The sequence below is a fragment of the Athene noctua genome, chromosome 1, assembly GCF_965140245.1.
Source record: "Athene noctua chromosome 1, bAthNoc1.hap1.1, whole genome shotgun sequence".
NCBI classification, from domain to species: domain Eukaryota; kingdom Metazoa; phylum Chordata; class Aves; order Strigiformes; family Strigidae; genus Athene; species Athene noctua.
Window position 1 is genome coordinate 132,572,257 of NC_134037.1, and position 20,091 is coordinate 132,592,347.

Consider the following 20,091-nt stretch of genomic DNA (forward strand, 5'->3'; position numbering starts at 1 on the left):
ACTGTGTAGAGTCTTACTAAAATAATGTCTTTATGTGCACATACAAGATGTAGAAGTAGATATGGACTATACAGTAAATTTACCTTGACTGGCCTTTACTCAACAAAGAAATGAGCATTTCACTTCTATTTATTGGAGGGGGGGGGGTGTGGGGTGTGGCAATGATGAGGGGGCTGTTAGATAAAGTCTTCATTTAAATGCTTTGTAATTATCTGCTGCTGCTCAAGGCCCTGCTTGTTTAGCCAGGTCTCAGTTTCTCTTAAGACTTAGGCAACCTTGCTTTTCAAGTACTCCCTTCTCTGTGGGACCATGGAGGCCATCCACTGACCTGTGCACTGCTTGGCCTCTTCCCACGTGTAGCGGGGTACATAGCCAAAATCCTTCTGTGCTTTTCTATAAGAGAAGGTGAATGGAGTGTTCAGTAGAGTGACCAGCTGGCGGTTGGTGGAAGGGATGTATCTTACAAAGGGCCGGAGCAAGAAGCTCATAATCTCCAGCAGCAGCGAGAAGTAATACAACATTGTCAGAGGCATGGGGAGCCGGGGCTCAATTCCAAACCCCAGCTCCCTGGTCAGCTCGTAATTTAGATCTGCATAGCTCATATGAGGAGTGTCATCTGAGATGTAGTAGAACTGCCCCCTGATGTGCTTGGCTTTCTGGGGGACTTGCAGGGCTTTGGCTGCCTGCACATGTGCCCAGGCAATGTTCCCCACATACACGGGGTTCACCAAAGCCTCCTTCCTGGAGAAGCGCAGGTAGACATTTTTGTTCAACAGACACTTATCCAGATGACCTTGAAGAAATGGGCATCCTTCTCCAAAAATGTACATGGATCTCAGGGCACAAGTCATCAGCATGCCACCATCCTTTAGCATCTGGCCATCTGCTTTCAGCACAGAATCTTCTGCCAGTCTTTTAGTCTGGGCATAAGGAGATTTAGATATACTCTCATAAGCTGTATCTTCATCACCACTGAATATTGGGTCACCTCTGCAGTTTGGGCCTGTCACTTCTATGGTACTGGTATATATGAAGTGCTGGACATTACAACGGACACATACCTCCAGCAGTAGCTGAGTACCTTCAAAAGAGAAATACGCAAGTCAACTAGAGCTCCCCAAGCAGGAAAAAGTGGGATTTTTAGATCATAAACAGCATCTCTGGTCTGAGCTTGGCCAGATCTCCCCTCTCTGCAGCTGGAAGAATCCTGTCCTGAACTGGGCAGCATGTTTAATGAACCTGCTCTGAATCTTTATTTAAGTGGTATCAGTGCACCTGCCAGAGTGAACATTTGGTCTTAATGGCATGTTGTGGTTTTTTTTTTTTTTTGCCAAGAGTCAAATTTTGCTCTTGCTTAAGTTAGCATGGATACTGACCACAGACTGGGTGTTTGTGCCTGTTGGTTGGATTTTCTTGGCTTAAGGCAGAGAACCTTCAGAAGCTGCCCCTCTTGTTAGGTACCATCCATCCTGTATGCTGAAGTCCATGTTTTCCAGGTTTGAGGATGCTTTTGGGTGGTTTGCTAAACCAGGAAGAATTATTGTGGGCCCTGAAGGTTTGCTCCAAAATCAGCTTCACCCAGTGGAAGTCCACCCACTATTCAGATGACTTCGGAAGAGGGCTTGGAGAGAAAGATCTTATGTCGGAACACACAATAGCATGTAGTCAAAGATCACAGAGGAAAGTGCAGTGAGCAAAGTGGTGCTTGTGTATGTATATGTCCTTATTTAGCATATTCTGGCTTTTACTTGCAGTAATACAGGATTTCTTACTTTTAAAATCCTATCACAATGCTTTCATCGAGGGGAGCAGAGGTAAACTGGCAAGTTCAAGGTCTTTCAAATAGCCAAGAGGGTTAAGCTAAGAAAGTACATTCAAGGGGGAAATAGATACTTTAATAAATTGTGTTGTTTTGATTGCAACTAGATTATTTTCTTTTTCTTCTGAGCTTTGAGGCAAAAATGTCCTTATTTGTTGTGCATGGTGTAATGAGAGAGATTATGTGTGAAATGGCCAGGGACTTTGGAACAGAAGATGCAGCTCAAAGACATTTGAAAATGTCTTTGGCAAAGGAACATTAACCCAAAATGACTGATATGATATCAGAAGGGTGTGGCCTAAAAAGGATAAAATCAAACACTAGCAGTGAGGCACATAAATGACCTAACAAGTCTGCTCAGTCTGTCACAACTAAAGGCAGCACAATGCAGAGCAGGCTAGTGGTACTAAAGAGAAAATAATGAAAATAAGAGGTTCAGAGGACCAAGGAATATTGGCAGCAAAATATGGACCAATAATGAGTGAAAATTGGGAAGAATTATTGAACTGAATATTGTTAGGGCACCTTTTTTCAAGCTTGAACAAGAAAAAGAAAGAAGTTGCAACAAACGGAAAATAAATCTGGATGAAACATTAAGAAACAGAAAACAAGTGCAAAGAAAAAAAAGGAAAAGGTTACACGCCAGGAATAAATTCACATGACAAGTGAGTTCAAGGAAGTCACTTATGTTTAGGTGACACATAAGACAGGGTGATCTGGAAAAGGAATTAATTAATAAAATCTGTTATTCTGAAAATTAATAGTTTGATTCCTGCCATTAATACTGTTTAGAAAGTGAGGGAAACTAATAAAGTGCAGAAGGGCTAGATAAAATCAAATGAGTTAGCAAGTTTTAAAAAAGAAAACATAAAATTATACTGAGAGTTGGTATCTGTTCAAGATCAATTTCACCCAAATAAAATGTGTTTTACTTGCAAATCAAAATTGTATGTAAAAAATGAAAAGGTTTTTACAGTAATGGGAATTTGAGCATCTTCCACAGAGCATGTAGTAAATTAAATATTGCATGGAGCAGGTCTCCAAGTTTTGCTTGTACGCAAAGCCCTTCTGGCTGAGGACATGATTCACAGAGGGTACTTCTGTTTGGATTATATGTAATCATTTTCTTAATTCCCTTCTTCCTAAAAATTTGCTTCCCTTCCTAAAAAGATATTTTTGCGTTGAGGCATTGAGTGGAATGTGAGACAGAGGAAAGCCCTGCATCATGGGAAGTTTAACTTGTTTCCTTCTGTTCTTGTTTGTGAACATCCACATCAGATTCTTTGACACATTTGTATTATAAAAGTTCTGTTTTCTAGGAGAAACAAAACTTTCCTCCTGCGAGTCTATGAAGTACGTAGCAGTGTCTTGGTTGGTCAGAAAGCCAGAGGAGCATCAGAATTGAAATGGAGGGAAATAGGGAAGAGGACAGCAGTCCATATTTAGTGACTGACCTTAGAGTCAGTTTGCTCCTATGAGTAGAACTTGTGTGTGCTCTCATTCTACCAAATGTGGTCAGCTAATCCTCACTGGCCCAGTGGGCTTCTTTCACCCACCCTGTTGGGGGGCAATCTGAAAGATTTATGAAAACCTAGATATTTTGTGTTTAAGTCTAAACCTGCTGAAAGGAACAATGGGACAGACATAAATAAACTCTAGCCCTGACTCCAGCTCAGAGTTAGAGAGCTTTCTGCTTTTGGGACATTTTAGTATTTTGAGGGTTTTTTTGTTGTTTTTTGTTTTTCCTTATGGATTTAGGTAACATATTCTGCTGTGAAAAATGGATTGTAGCAGTAGTATGGTCATAGAGAACTTTACAAATCCTCTTTCTGAACTACCACCCCTGTATATTTATTTTTCATATTACTCAATGCAGAGGTTTACGGGATCTTGCTTTTCTGCTCTTCCCTCCTGGCAGGGACGTAAGAAGCTGCCCACTGGGCTCTAATTTGCGGTCACTGACAATTTGTGGCTTTGAGCAGAAATTAAAGGGTCTGGAAACTGAATGTACAGGCAACGAGCCAGGCTAAAACAACCAAAAGGCCATCCCACTGTTTTTAAGGTGCATGTGAGGGACAACTTGACTACAGAGAATGCTCTCTTGCTCTGAACACTGGTGAGCAGCCAATATTTGTAAAAGTGGTGCCTGCAGAAGTATGTACATTGTTTGTCTGTGAAAAAGCCCTATATCTGTGGCAGAGAGGAACAAAGAACCAGGAAAACTATTCACGTAAATAAGGACATCTTCCCCAAATCTTCACCAAGCACAAAGCCAGGGAGGTCAGTATGCATGCAGTAACAGTTCTCTGAAAGGCATAGAGGGTTTTGGAATCACAGGGAGGGGGATGAAGTTGTTCTTTTAGGAAACATACTTAATTTTCCTGGCAGCAGATGCCACACAGGCCATTCCTAAGCCAAAACCTTCCCCCTTCATCTGGTCTTCTCATGAAAAACAGGGGCTCCTTAGTAGAAAGGGAGATCCCATCACTGAGTGAGAAGTCACTGAAATCCCTCCTGCCCACAGCCTTGAGTTTGTTGGGAGATTTTTGATTATAAGTTCAAGGTGGGAGAGCACCTGCTCCTCTGAACTGCATTCATGCACACACAGACAGAGTGGCAAGTGGAAGGAAAAGGAGAAGGGGAGGAAGAAAAAGAATAGGAAGCAGAGACCCACAGGGTCTTGCATGTGAGCAATGCAAGTTTGCTGTAATTGCAGCCAAAGTCTGCAGTGTTTGTAAAAATCGAAAAATGTACACAGTACAGGGGGAGGAAGAGTGAGAACCGATTTCTCAGGTGCACACTGGGATTTCAGAGGTTAATTGCTTCCAGAAAGGTCCACTGAGTGTGGCATTATGGCTATTCCCACTGAAGTCTGTGCAGATCTCAGTATGGGCATGTGTGAGTGCTGATAAAAGTGAATGATCCTGCAGTGCTCTGCGGTGGAATAGTGGTGCACACTGGCCGTGGAAAGGGCCAGAGATGTGTAGGGCTGCACACAGGCATGCTTTGCCCTCACAGGTGTGGCTGTGTAAGACACAGAGCAACCCAGTTAATCTGGCTCAGAAAAACAGAGGTGCTCCCTTTCCTAAGCAGATGATGATCAGGACATAGGACACATGGGTTTGAGAAAGGTGCTTCACCTGCTCACCTGTTACATTGACTTCCCAGAGCAGCTGCTTCTCTACAAGGCCCAAGGTGTCAATGATGGAAGCTGTGTGGATGACGAGGGAGACCCCCTGACAGGCATGGTGCAGGAGCGACACATCGCGGATGTCCCCTTCCAGGATTTTCACCTCAGTCTTACCCTGGACCTCTGCAAGGGCAGGAGAAAACAAAGCAAAAGACTTTACAGACATCCTAAGAAGGCCACTGAAATGCGTGGTGATGAAGGGCTGCGTGGGCGCTGACACTGCGCCTGGGACCTGTTGACCATCCAGGCACAGGAGTGGTATTTTAAGGCTGACAAAAAAATGCTGAAAGCATTTTCCAATGTCTATATTGTCAAGTGCTAATTAAAGTGCTATAGAAGTCTATGTTGCATTACCTACTGTATTTTTGGAGCCAATATTCAACATGGTTCTTTCTTCTTTTTTTCAAAAAACAGAAATCTTTCCCAGTGCTAGCAAGGGCCTGAAACTTCCTTCAGGTGTGACTATTTTAAAGTTCAAAGGAGGAGTAGCTTTAGCTATGCGTGTTCTCATACTGGCTATTTATGAAAGTGTTAACCCAAGTATACCAAACAGCCAGGCACTGCATGCTTCTGTCTTCAAGGTGATGAATGATCTCCCCCCACCCACAGCATGTGTGTGCAGAGCTGTGTTCACACCTATTTTCTGCTCCTTGACCTTGCCCATATTGCAGCTCTTCTAACACATTACAGTTCTGACACATCTTTTTTATGTACCTCAGCCAGGGCTTACTGTTCCTCTTCTAAACCCAACTGTGGCTTCATTTCAGTGTCTGTGCTGTGGTGCCATTTTTAGCATGCACAACTTTCTGGTCCAAATCTGAACTCTCAAGGCTGTTCTCCGGAGCTATCTCAACTCTGGCTTGCTTTAACTTTCGGCCTTTTAAGCACTTTCCCTCCCCAGCAGCTAATGTGTGTGACCCTGGTGGAGCTCTAGGTCTCAGAGCCATCCTGGGCAGAAGCATCGTTTATAGAGCCCAGAACTACACAAAAAAAATTGAGCCAGGACAACATGATCACCCGGAGAAATTTATAGTCCAAGGCAATGTTGCTCTCCTGGGAAGTCTACTGGACTGGCTGCAGCTATGCCATGGGGGAGGAAAAGACTTTCTTGGCACGATCTACAACTTCTAAGGAGGTGGTGTCACAGCATGTCCTCCTGTGAGCCTGTGTGGTGGCTGCGCTAGAGGGCCCCCAAGGCACAGCGACTGGAAAGGGACTCTGCAGCACTGGCAGAGCCTCCATCTCCTCCCAGCATAATCAGATGCCCATTTTAGAGAAGTGAGGAACCTGATTGATCTATACAGCTTTTAACCTCAGCCACCACTGAAATCTCATGTATCCTAGTGCTTTGTCACCAGCTCCAAAGCAGGCAGTATTTCATCCCATGTCTTTAATGGAGAAACATTTAAGAGAGACAGCTGCTGGGATCTGGAACTGTCTTTTAAAATGGTTTTATCTCATTGTATCTATAGCACGCTAGAATGTAATCATGTATTCATTTAACAATTATTCTGTAACCACTCACAGTGATAACAAAGATGCTGTGAGGCTATGAAGGGTGAAAATCAGGAAGTTTAAAGCCCAGCTAGAAATTAATCTGTCTTCAGCAATCAAAGACAACAAGAAATGTTTTTGTAAGTATGTGAGCAGCAAAAGAAAGACCAGGGAGAGTCTCCATCTGCTCCTAGATGCAGCAGGAAACATGGTAACAAGTGATGAGGAAAAGTCTGAGGTGCTTAATGCCTTCTTTGCCTCAGTCTTTAATAGCAAGACTAGTTCTATTGAGGGAATCCAGCATCCTCAGCCAGAAGACAGACTGTGAGAATGATACACACACACACCCCCCGCATTCCAGGAGGAGATAGTCAGTGACCTGCTGCATCACACAGACATACACAAGTCTATGGGACCGGATGGGATACACCCGGGGGTGCTGAAGGAGCTGGCTGGGGTGCTTGCCAAGCTGCTTTCCATCATTTACCAGCAGTCCTGGCTGACCGGGGAGATCCCGACTGATTGGAAATTGGCCAATGTGATGCCCACATATAAGAAAGTCGGAAGGATGATCCAGGAAATTACAGGCCTGTCAGCTTGACGTCGGTGCCCGGGGAAGCTGATGGAGCAGCTCATCCTGAGTACCATCACACAACACATGCGGGACAACCAGATGCTCAGGGCCAGTCAGCATGGGTTTGTGAAAGGCAGGTCCTGCCTGACAAACCTGATCTCCTTCTACAACAGGACGACCTGCTTATTGGGTGAGGGAAAGGCTGTGGATGATGTTTACCTTGACTTTAGTAAGGCCTTTGACACCATTTCCCACAGCAATCTCCTGGAAAAAATGACTGCTCATGGCTTGGATGGGCACACGCTTTGCTGGGTAAAAAACTGTCTGGATGGCCGGGCCCAAAGATTTGTGGTGAATGGAGTTAAATCCGGCTGGCGGCCGGTCACGAGTGGTGTCCCCCAGGGCTGGGTGTTGGGGCCACTCCTGTTTAATATCTTTATTGATGATGTGGACGAGGGGATCGAGTGCACCCTCAGTCAGTTTGCAGATGACACCCAGTTGGGTGGGAGTGTTGATCTGCTTGAGGGTAGGGAGGCTCTGCAGAGAGACCTGGACAGGCTGGAGCGATGGGCTGAGGCCAGCTGGAGGACTTTCAATAAGGGCAAATGCCGGGGGCTGCACTTGGGCCACAACAACCCCCAATAGCGCTACAGGCTTGGGGAGGAGTGGCTGGAGAGCTGCCAGTCAGAGAGGGACCTGGGGGGTTGATTGACAGCCGGCTGAACAGGAGCCAGCAGTGTGCCCAGGTGCCCAAGAAGGCCAATGGCATCCTGGCTTGTATCAGCAATAGCGTGGCCAGCAGGGACAGGGTCCCTTACCCTTGTACTCGGCACTGGTGAGGCCGCATCTCAATGACTGTGTTCAGTTTTGGGCCCCTCACCCCAAAAAGGCCATTGAATGACTCGAGCGTGTCCAGAGAAGGGCAACGGAGCTGGTGCAGGGTCTGGAGCACAGGTCTGATGGGGAGCGGCTGAGGGAACTGGGGGGGTTTAGTCTGGAGAAGAGGAGGCTTAGGGGAGACCTCATGGCCCTCTACAGCTCCCTGAAAGGAGGGTGCAGAGATGGGAGATGAGTCTCTTGAACCAAGTAATAAGAGATAGAACAAGAGGTAATGGCCTCAAACTGCACCAGAGAAGGTTTAGACTGGCTCTTAGGAAGCATTTCTTTGCAGAAGGGGTTGTTGGGTGTTGGAATGAGCTGCCCAGGGAAATGGTGGAGTCCCCATCCCTGGAGGGGTTGAAGAGTAGATTTGACTTAGCCCTGAGGGATCTGGTGTAGTTGGGAACTGTTAAGGTTGTGCTGATGGTTGGACTGGATGATCTTCAAGGTCTTTTCCAACCTAGACAATTCTGTGACTCTGATTCTGTGATGCAACAGGCTTGAGGGTCTTTTTTTTCATCACAGACAGTTGGTCTGAGATGTGAAATTTGTGGAACACTTATAAAACTATTACTAAATCTAGAGTTACTGCCTTCCCAGCACAGTCTCTGGCACATGCTCTCTTATGCTCTTTTATTTTACAGAGTGTATTCATTTCCTAGGACTCCATTTCCAGAAGGTTTACACTGACCTCTACTTGTATGGATGCAAAAATGTTGTGCTATGGGGCTAGGCTTTTTGTTAAGCACCTGGTAGCTAGACTTGCTCTAATAATCAGTCTTTGTACAGCCCTTAGGTTGATGTTCTCCATGAGTAAGGGTTTGTGGGGCTGCAGTAATCCAAATGATTGAAATACATGCTTTCCACAATGTAAATTCTGACATGTGGCCCCTTCAGAATGGTCGCTGTGCCTGGGCAGGAGTTAGAAAAATGGAAGTTTTTACACATGCAAATCAAAGTTTTCAGAAAAAAGAAACTTGTCCTTTTTAAAGCTGATCACAGGGATAGTTGGTGTCAATTACTAGAAAGCTGCTGTCTAGGTGCTTTGTGCCTTGTTTGGGCTTGCAATTTAAATTACGTGTGTGATATAAGGCATCAGCTAGATGTCAGGAATCATCAGAATTATCTTGTTTTGCTCTGAGGGAAAAGGAAAACTACAGGTGAACTTAGAAGCAGAGAGAGGAAAGAAGAAATGACTGACAGACACTGTTTTCACTCTGAGATGGACCTGAAACTTGGAAACTTGATTTCCATCTGCACAAAACACTGCCCAGGCATCAGAAAAGCACATATGTGTCAGGTGGAAGAAGGAGGAAAAGAATAAAAAGAATAAATTCAACTCATCTCTCTCTTTTTGCATACCATAGTTTATGAGATAATACCTTCCCACTGGGAAAGCTTCTTCTACTTCACCAATGTGTCCTCTGAGCTGCAAGCAATGCTCCCTGCTTGCTACAGGGTAGTTTTTGATTAGAAATGCAAAGATTAGTCAATAATATTCAGTGTCCTATTGTGAGCATGTCTGACTCAACAATTCAGCAAGACTATTGGCCCTAAACTGTCTTTCTCTTTTCTGTGTGTTGTTTAAAGTTCAAACAAACAGCAATGTCTGTGGGACTTCACTTGAATTTCTTAGTGCTCTTTTATAGAGGTCCTACCAGTTGTGGGGTGGGTGGTAGGGAAAGGCACACCTCATGAGAGATCTCCACTTCCCTAGTTAACTACATCATTCATTAAAATGGTCTACTTTGTTTATTCATGGGCAAAAATTAAAAATTTCATCTTATATTCATTTGTAAAGGGTAAAGCAATTTATTGGCTTCTTTGGCCCAGGGAAGCTGAAATGTTTATTCTGTTTCCGTTTCAGGTACCGGGATGTTCTGTTGCTACTCTGCCTTTCAGTTTTCAATGCAGCGATAAAAGCAAATGAATATCTGCAACATTGAGCAAAAAGCCAGAAGGAAGTTTCCCAGAGCAGGAACTTTCCCACACCACAAATCCTGGGTTAAAAAACCCCCAAACATTCCTTCTCCCTCTACTTTCCTTCTACTTTGGAGCAGTACTGGATCAGCAGTGCAAAAACACTCAGTGCTCAAGCATCACACAATCCATAAATGTCTGTCTCTGAAAAATGACTTGAAATGAGGGTTCAGGGGGAGAGGGGGGAGATATACAGAGGGATGAGAGAAGGGGGATTCGGTGCTTTGAAATATTGAGAAATCCTCTTGAGAACAATCTAGGAGTTTCCAGCTTTTCCAGAAGTGCCAGAGCAGTAGTGAACAAAAAAAGAATTGCTTAAGTGGAAGCACAGGAAAGGCAGAAACATAAATTTGAAGTGGAGATGGGAGGTAGGAAACCCAAGGCACCAAACCACCCTGTTCGACATGATGTTCATTCTCAACCATACAGTGTAACTGGGTAGACTCCAGCTCACAGCATTTGACATTGATTGGATCATCCTGGACTCCCTAGGGCTGTGGAAGACTACAAATTCTACTGTTTTATGCAAACTGAGTGGGATGAACAAGGTCTCGGCCCGAAAGTTGTTTAGACAAAAGAAGAGCGTCCCTGAGTGTCTCTTGGCACAAAGAGCTGTAACTTGCATGTACTCCCATGTCCTACTCTGCAAAGATATTGCAAGCAAAAGGTACTCAGGAGCTTAGTGAGAAAGAATACCAGCTCTGCTCCTGACTATTCAAGAAATCCATACAATATATGCTAGCAAGTAAAAGTCCCTGCAGTAAAAATAATGCAGGTCAGAAGACTCCAGCCCCACAGTTTTTGCAGAAGCCCTGGATTTGGAATATGAGCCACTGTGCTAGAGAAGGGCTTGAAAGGGAATGGCAGGAAAGTATTTCGGATAGTCCCAAGCACAGGCATTGACAGGACACTTGAAGAGATGTAGCTGTAGAGGCTGATACGGACAGGGGCACTGCCAGTCAAAGTGCAGGGCCTCAAGGCAGTTCACACACATCTGAAATGCCAGCCTGTTGTTCCTACGACCTGTCTGTGAAAAAAAAGCTCTGATAAGTGATTTTTCCTTTCCTCCTGTGCTCGTCAGATAGGCAGCAGGAGTGCTGCAAGAATAGAAGAGGGACTGTCTGGGCAGTGTTCAGTGAAGGAAGGAGGGAGCCTGAGGAAAGAGGGCACAGAGCTGTCCTATTAATGAAAAAAGGAACAGCGAAACCTTTGCTGCATGCCAGACAAGACTGCGCTCACACCAACAGTTGCTTTCCCTCCCCAGGAAGCTCCATCATCCTCACAAAGCTCTGCTGGCCCGAAGTAGTGCAGATGATTCTCCTGCTGCCCTGCTGCATCAGTGCTAAACCACACATTTGATACTGCAACGGCTTCAGCCTCTACTGCAGCTGGAAGTTTTGTTGCTGCAGGAACTGCCTGGAAATCCAGACAGGCAAGGCTCAAGGGCATCTAGCAAATATTCAGTGAAATGCTGAATGAGATTTAATGAGGAGGAAGTCAGAGTTTTATAAAACCATCCTAAAGGCTTGTGCAATTTGCACCAGGTTCATGGTGCACTGTTACTATTCTTTGATGACACTTAAATGCTTTATAGAAAGATTGTGTCTCTTTAGCAAATTGTATGGGGATATTCCATAAGGGTTCCCATATGGTTGCCTGTATAGAGGAAGAATAGTCCTGAGGTTAAGATGTGATGAAGGAAAGCATTGTCAAGTAAATGTGCTTAAGAACTTGATTGAATTTAGGTTCCTACATGCCTTTTAATAGATGTGCTCAGGTTCCCAGGAAATGGGACATTTAAAATATAGTGCTCTGAGCTGCTTTCCCCGCCAGACAGTTTCTGACACTAGGCATATCACTCATTTGTGCTGTCCCCAGTCCATTCAAGAAGCCAGAGTCCTGACTTGCCCTCTGCAAATGGGTCCTGTCTTTTCTGTGCGTGACACAAAAGGGTTCTGCTCTCCAGCAAACTGTGATAATATTAATATTAACAACAAATTTTAAAGATACCTCATGACAACACTCAGCCAGAAGATCACTATTAACCAAACTAACCACAGGTTAAAAAACCCATTAGTATTTGCACCCACAACTTTGCCACTGCCTTCTAGTCTAGCGTGTCAGAGCTCAGGATAGTATGCTCTGGGTTACTCTGACCCCCACTCCCAGTATAGCAATACTTGCGTTTTCCTTCCCCACAAGAAGTGAGAGATTTTTGCACTAATTTTGCTCTATGGGTTTTCATGTAATAGAAGGCAGGTTGAAGGCAGCCTGTTTACTGCATGAACAGTAGATAGGTCTCTCTTACAATCTAGAGAAGCCTCAGGGTCTGGCAAAGAAAGCACTTGCTTTTGTTTTACATCTGATTTCTGTGCTGGAGGGAGAGGGAAGTATAAAGCAAAACTTCACTGAAATAAAACCTCTATCTGCAAATCTGGTTTGGATGAGAGGTAAAGATTTCCAAGCTATCTACATGAGACAACAGCACATATGTCCGCAACATATAGTCCTCATGAGAATGTACTTACTTCCAAATCTCCCAAGGGCTTCACTGCTAAAAGCTTTGTCCAGCAGCCGAATCTCAGCCAGCGCCTCCTCTTCTTCCAACAGCAAGCGGACAATCCTCTGGCCAAGAAATCCTCCTGCTCCTGTCACCAGACAGCTTACCCCAGCCAGGGACATTGCTCTGGGTTGCTTCTCGGTGGCAAACTGTCTGTCTCTTGAGCTTGGACCAGCCGGTTCACGTCCTGCCTGAGGAAATGAACACACGACATCAACCTCTAGAGTCTTAACAAATCAAAGGGTGTTCCCAGAAGGAGAGACTGCTAGAGAACAAACTCTAACTCCTACATTAAACGATTTTTAAAGCATGTCTTACTTCTGCTAGCTATTACTATTCAGAACTAGTCTATGGTTTTTCCATGCAAAGAAAAAAATTATTTACAAACTATTACAAACTAAAGAAACTAACAAATCTGAAAAACCTCAAAATCAATTGTAATGCCAAACCAACCCCACAAAAGTCTGCCTCAATCCTTGCTTCCACCTCTCTGTCACGCAAAAGACTCTGGGGGAGATTTGCCTGTATTTATATACTGCAGAGCACCACCTCGGTCCTTTTGTTTCCCCACCCTCTCGTGTGCCTCCTTTGCTGCAAACAAATGTGGTGCTTCTACCACTCCCCTCTCAAAGAGGAAGGCTCTGGATGTGGCCAGGTCTGAGCCTAGATGTGGTCCTGCGTGCCTGAATCCGCGGAGGGTAAACCCTCATGCTGATAATTCTCTGTAGCTGTGCTTGCTTGTGTAATACACTGTTAATATGAAGTTAAAGAGCATTAAAATTAAATGTAAATAGCAGCTGTTTAGAATGGTTTGAGCAGTGGACTCTACTGCTGTAGGTTTTTTGGATACTGGGCTCCCCCATTATAGCATGGGTTTCTCACTCACTCTGTGCAAGATCAAAAACTAGCCCCTGGGATTTTGTATTTGTTTAGTATAGTTGAGGCATTTGAAATGATGAAATGGTCTAATGTACCATTACAGTTAAATTAAAGCCACAGGAGAAAAAGATTCACCTCTGAAATGTCTGGTGTGAGAGTACCTAGTTACAAGAAGGCTGTGGCTGGCTGTATGTGCCTTTGCAGTGAACTGTGTCATTACGTTTTACATCTTCAAAATACAGGGAAAATGTCCAGGAGTTTCTCCCTAGCATTCCACTCCAGTTCTAGCAAAACTCTTTTCTAGTGTGAGTACTCAGAGCAGAGTGTTGGCATTAGCCTGAAGCTCCTAATAACTGCGCTGCCTTCCAGGGTCTTTGTGTACTGTCAGATCACACTGTATGTTCTCTCTCTCCCTCACACACAGGGATCTGAAGACATCCCTACAGATGCAAGATGATAAATAGGTAGCTGCCTTAAGTGAGAAGGAAGTTACAAAGGAGCCCAGCAACACAACTAATTAGGATAAAATCACTGGAAAGGGGATCACTAATTTCAGGAACAGCTGGAATGGATCTCTAAAAACGCTTTACTTGTATTCCTGCAACTAAGTCCTAAACTCTGTTTTATTCTGCCATGAATTTTGTTCACTCATTAAAAAGAGCCCTGGATAAAGCTATAGAAGCAGCAGCCCCATGTTATTACTTTTTTAGAGGAAAACTGGGCCTGCAAGTGACAGGAGAAAAGCAAAACCATTTCCATTGGAGGAGAAAAGTTTCTAGCTGACACAGATGACAAGGTTTTGGCAACCATTTCAATCAGAGTCCTTGGAAGTCCTTCCCTTACCACAACAAAGCTTTAAAAAACTTGTTATCAGTGCTCCTTTCCTTGGCTTCTCTCAGACAGGACCTTGACATTGTATGTTATCAGAAGTTGCTGCAAATTAATTTTGGTCAGTACATGCATTTTGCAAGGAAAAACAACTGACCAAAGTTGCTGCTGCAACCAGTGTTCTTTGAAACAGTGCTTCCTTTTTACCATCAGAAAGGAAATGAAATGCCTTAAAGAGGCATTATAAAAACAGACAACACATTCTTAGGATAGAAAACACTTTCCCACATCAAGCTCACCTATTAGAATGACCAAGTTTAGCAGGGGTAGTGCTTTATACGAGAATATGAGTGCTGCATAGGGGACTGCAGGGAGATTTATTGCTGCTATGCTTTTGTCCTCTTAGGTACTACCGAGACAAATGCTTGGCTTAGTTTGAGGGAATTTTATATGTCGGTACAGAGCAGCCTTCATCTGAACTCCTGTTTGTGGATGTCAGGATCAGACAGCAGCAGTTTGCTCAAAGTGTGGACCTACTGGTGCTTCCTGCAGTCTCACCTAGAGACAACATTTTCACTTTCTGTTCCTTCTGGACAGTCGTGTGTAAGGTTGCTGGGTGGCATGACAGCTCCTCTGTGCTGCAAGCAAGACTGGCTCTGGTGTTCCCTAAAGGACACAGAGGCAGATGCTGGAATGGACTGTACACCCCAGAACAGTGTCAATGTGCAACAAGACCAAGGCCCACCAGGGCCCTGACCACCAGGAGCAACCCAAATAAATTCAGAGCTATTGCACGTATCTGGGATTTGCAAACTAAAACATAATTTAGCAGCATCTAAAAAGTTTACCAACTCTGCATTCTGTGTCAAAGCATAGTCATTTTTTAACTATGTTGTGTTCTTTTACTTGACTTTATCGTAAAACAAGGCCTTCACAATCTGATATTTTGCTGTAGAATGGGCTGCATGTCTAAGAGAATCATTTTAGAAAAATCAAAGCTTGTAAATTTTGGCCTGTGTTTGAGAATTGCTATACATGGACTAGGTGGATAGCTTAGTATCTGTGCAATCCACTGGTCCAGCATTGTCTCTAATCTGCTGGTCCAGAAACATTGTAATCTTCCAGATTTATTAGTGCTTACTGTGAAAAAGTTACTTTGGGGCAATGGCTGGCTGGTGCTACGAGAACACATTTTCTTAGCCTTGTCACAAGGAGAAAAAGGGATTGGGGGGGTGTAGTGGAGACGAGAAGACAGTAAGAGAGAAATAAGCGAAAATTCCCAGCAGCATTGAGAACAAACAATATCATGGTACTGCAATGAATAAATGCCACAACATTGCAGAGCATGGAAGTTTTAGGTAGGATAAAATATAGTTTTACAGAGGGAAATGTTTAATTGGGCAATTAGGCAAAAGAAGCTATCTGTGAGTAAGAAGAGAACAGATCCTTTTGTCCCGAAAATAAGTCTGATTTAGAAAAGGGGTTTTTGGAGTCTGCCCTGTTGCCCAGACCGATGATAACTGAAGCAGGGAAAAGCAAAGGCATGCTCAATATTTAATTGGACCTTTTGCTGTCTAGACATAGAGTAGTTATGACCAAAAAGCCATAAAAATTAATACATTTCTTTCTAAAATATGCCTGTAAGCTCAAAATGCCTAAATGGTGGCAGCTTTGGGAAAGTGTCTGTACTTTGAGGTGTAGTTTTACTCAAGGAAAACTTCTGCCCTTCAGGGTGGAAGATACTGTTCCTACCTGGAAACATTTTCCTCTCTTCTGGTTACACATTGACAAGAGGCAACAAGACTTAAATAATTAACTTTTGGACAGCTGCCACTGAATCAAACTCTGAATAAACACAACTTCTCAGAGTGGGAAACAGTTTTAAGACACTTTAACCAAGGTATGAAGATAATCACCTTAACTGGCCTCAATGTTTCTGTGTATTCAAACCTGACAAAGAAGATATCTCTTATTTCAGTAGTACCAGAATTCTTCTGGTAGAAGGGAGAAAGTGATAGTAAACTATTCTTACATGATCTTCAAGATCACGAAGACTTCCTTGTAGCATTCTTTGCTATATTAGACAACACATGAGTTGGGCAATTAATGAGAAACAAACATTTAGTCTCATTTTCCCTTTAGTGTTAGATAAAACTGTGTTTCCCCAGCTGAAATTGATGAGCGAATTATATATTTAAAGGCTATAGAAATTTGCACCATATGTCAAAGGAAAATGTTTATATTTGATTCCATTTTGTAGATAAACTGCCCTTGTAAATAGACTGGATCTCTGTCTTTGCTACATCCTCCAGCGATGATGGGATGTGGCAGGGTTTGATTAGTTCTTAACCCACATGTTTGTAATCTCTTTGAGCATGATTGTTTGGGAAGATTTGACCTTTCTTGAATTTGCATCAGGAGATGTTCACAACAATCAAATACAGAAAGCGGGACAGAGTGTAGACAAGGGGACATGACACTTTGGTACGTATTGACACAGACTTAATCCAGATTGTAGAAAACTTCCAAAATCTTAGAAAAGTTGTAGGATGGGCTTGTTCAATAGACTCAGCCTGGTTGAATACTGTGAGCTCTTCTTTTAAGCTCACTCACCAAACAGCTTTCTATTTCCCTCAGAAAATGCTTTCTACAGCCTCTTTCACAGAGATAGAGGTGCTGCCTCTGCAGCTCCATGGTAGTTGACCATGGCAACACACCAGTACAGCAGGGTACAGATCTGATGTGTCGTTCTTATTTTGTTATTCTGTGATGTCCCCCAACAATTTAGATTGAAAGCAGCGTCTGGAGGTCTCTGACCCAACCTCTTCTCAAAGCAGTGTCAGATCAGATGAGGTTGCTCAGGACCTTGCCCAGTCAAGTTCTGAATATCTCTAAGGACAGAGGTTTCAAAAACCCTCTGCTGCAGTGTCTGACCACCCTCTGGTGCATATTTTCTACTAATTTCTAGCTGGAATTTTCCTCATTGCAACTTGTGCCCATTGTTTTTCACCCTTTTTACTGCACACGTTTGAGAAGTTGGGCTGCATCTTCTCTATTCCCTCCAACTGAGTAGTAAAAGATAGCGACACAATCCCCCCTTCCCCCTACCTTTAGTCTTCTCAGGACTGAGCACACCCAGTTGTCTCTTCTTGTACATCCTTGAAGTCCATCAAAGTGTGCAATGTGATATAATTCCTGAGTCTTATCTGCCGGGCTGTCAGTCTGTTATTATTACTGGAACAGAGAGGAAGGCCTCCATGTGAAGGCCTCACTGCAGACACTGTTATCTCTGCAAGGAATTAAGGTCTAAACAGAGTGAGCTAACAATGTTAGCTTCTCTCTTCTGCCTTCTTAAGGGTTTATGCAGAAGGTCACTTGTGGACATCATGGGTCCTCCCATGTGTGCCAGGGAAGTGGGCACCAGGGCCTCTGCCATGACAGGGGTTCTGCACCACTGTGAGCGAGCTCTTTGCCCCAGAAGTGGTACTCTGCCGCAGGCAGTGGCTTGCCCTTAAAACCTCAACTTAAGAGCAGATTTAGCATTCACCCCCAGGATGTACATGCCCGATTCTGTAGTGGTTCCCGTTTGATACTGATATCTGTGGCACAGTACTCGCACAAATGCACAAACCTGACCAGCAAAATCTTCCCTTCCCCTTACTCCTGGGGGCATGCAGAACTATCCAAGTGCATTGCCTCAGTTTTGCAATACATGCTGATCTGAAAGGGGAGATGGGGCTAGGAGGACATTCTGTATCATTGTATAGCTTGAAAAATCAGATAGAAAAATTGTATGGCTGTAAAGGGCCAACAGCAAGAGACAGGACTGGAGAACAAGATATTTCAGCTCTGTGATGCTGCTTATTCCAAATGCCTGCAGTCCTGGACCCCTATTGAACGTCATTTCACTTGCAAGTGCTCCATGCTTCTTCAAATCTGGCTCCAGATTTGCTCCACTGGACATCCAGATCACAGGGGTTGCAAATTAGTGGCCTCTGCAAACATTTCTGGTTTAAGATGTTTATGCCATCTTACACAACAAACCTATACATCAGCTTGATCAAAGGCTATAATTGGTCTTGCTACCTTTAGTGGGGTTCACATGTCTTTCAGCTCCACCTGCCCTCGTGTCCTCCATCCCACAACTTCAGTCCCATGGGAAAAGCAGAGAAGATGATCACAAAATAAACCATTGTGCTTATTTTCATGACGTGGCATTGTCTTTCCTTCAAAACACATATCGATCTCATGGCACTCAACAGTGGTCTAAATGAAGCCACCACAAGTCAGGCAGTGCAGACAATTTCCATCACAATTGTTTCAGCTCCAGCAGACATCTCTGAGTTTCTTAAGGAGGCTTTCCTCCTTGAAAGGTTTCCTTCACAACTGTAACAATGACATGTTTTCCAGCATCTAGTTTTGTTGGCTTTAAATGAAAACTGAGACTGGAGCCTGAAATGAGACATTTTTCTGCCTGAGCAGAGCAGCCTTGAGCACCACCTCTGCTCCGATGACCACAGACTACTGTGAGGAGTGGCATGAGCAGAGCAGCCATGCCATGCATGGAGCGCTGACCGAGTCTGACTGCAAGTGAAAGGTATCTAAGTGAAATGCAGGTGAGAAATGGATGATTTTTCAGGATTGCTCCAAACAAAAGGGATTTCTTTCAGTGAATGGGAGTGTAGAGTAAGGAGCAAAGGACTTAATAGTCATCTACCGCGGAGACGAAGGAGCAAATTTTCATGGAAAAAGAGCTTAAATGCAGTTGTCCCAACCTCTCACTATATACTTTCCCATTTCACAGCATCAGCTCCAGAAGACAGCAGCTAAATTCAGGCACCTACTCACTCTCACACTTCACATGCCCATGTCTAGGTCCTCTAGATCATCCAGAAACAGATCTAAAAAAATCCAAATGCTCAAAAGGAAGTCACTGGGATGTATCAGAGGAAGCATGCTGGAAATCCTGCTCCTCTCCAGAGTTTAGTCAGATGTTTCAGGTCTGCCAGGAGGCTCGTTCAGCCACTGCCATTTGCATAACCTGGAAGCCTCTCTTCTAGCAGGTTTAGGACCTAACAAGCCTCATTTTGTTCTTCTAAGATATGTGCAAAAGGAAGTGGTGCTGCTGCCCCCCCCGCCCCCCCATTCCCCTTGTACACCAGGAGCCAGTAGACAATGTGCTCAGCAGGAACTGGGGGAGCACACATGCCTTCTCCTCTGCAGAAAAAGCAGCACGTCTTCTTTGTCAGGAGAGAGCCTTGACTGAAGAAGCTCATAGGCAGTTTCATGGGAGGACAGGTGGCACTTTCTTGTTGAAACTTGGCCACACAGCACTCCAAACCACGTTCTGCTCGGGTGGTGCAGGCAACTCCTACCCACACCAGCAGCTGGCGCTGGCTGCACTCATCCACGGGCAGAGATCAGGGCACTGGGTGAGTTATTTATGCACTGCCACAAACTTCTGCTGTGCATTTAGAAGCAGCGGACAAGACACCCGCCCCCAAAAAAGGTAGCTGGGTGCCTGTTAGCTGATGCATCTTGTTTCTGTACCTGCCATGAATATATTCAGAAAAGTCCAAGCTGTGGAAAGTATCATCCCCAACACTTACTGCCTGGGGCAGGAAAGGTGGGTAGCTTGAATTGCAGTCAGGCTTGGTAGGACAACCAAGTGGAGGAAGCAAGGGACATAGTTTTCCATGTCTGGTTGCCCAGTATAACAGAGCTTAGGAGTAAGGCCCAACACAGGCAATGCCACGGAACAGCCAGTTTAAAGTAAGCAAGTATTTAAGCACGTAACAATTATCTGAAGTGTTAAAGAACTCACTGGTCTCAATAAAAGCAGAGAAAAGCCTTTACTAACACGGAGCCTTTCCTAATCTCAGAAGTTT

General features: G+C 44.2%; 1 protein-coding gene across 2 annotated transcripts; it reads right to left on the reverse strand.

Annotated features, from left to right (window-relative positions):
• Positions 1-168: 168 nt before the first annotated feature.
• On the reverse strand, positions 169-20,061 carry LOC141970772 (3 beta-hydroxysteroid dehydrogenase/Delta 5-->4-isomerase-like). Of its 2 annotated transcripts, none has more exons than XM_074927631.1 (4): positions 20,028-20,061; positions 12,465-12,687; positions 4,968-5,132; positions 169-1,081 (listed from the first exon to the last, which is right to left on the reverse strand). In XM_074927631.1, the coding sequence occupies exons 2-4, from the start codon at positions 12,616-12,618 to the stop codon at positions 267-269; spliced, it is 1,134 nt and encodes a 377-aa protein (XP_074783732.1). In that variant the 5' UTR covers positions 12,619-12,687; positions 20,028-20,061; the 3' UTR covers positions 169-266. The 2 variants fall into 2 exon arrangements, with proteins under 2 accessions (XP_074783732.1, XP_074783722.1); XM_074927621.1 differs by lacking the exon at positions 20,028-20,061 and adding an exon at positions 17,312-17,372.
• Positions 20,062-20,091: the final 30 nt, after the last annotated feature.

Bases quoted from the DNA above. Each gene is read 5' to 3' on its own strand.
- LOC141970772 (XM_074927631.1), bottom strand. From the start codon at position 12,618: ATGTCCCTGGCTGGGGTAAGCTGTCTGGTGACAGGAGCAGGAGGATTT. The intron at 5,133-12,464 runs GTAAGTACATTC...CTGCCCTTGCAG, and splicing joins AGCCCTTGGGAGATTTGGAA to AGGTCCAGGGTAAGACTGAG. The intron at 1,082-4,967 runs GTGAGCAGGTGA...TCTCTTTTGAAG, and splicing joins CTGGGAAGTCAATGTAACAG to GTACTCAGCTACTGCTGGAG.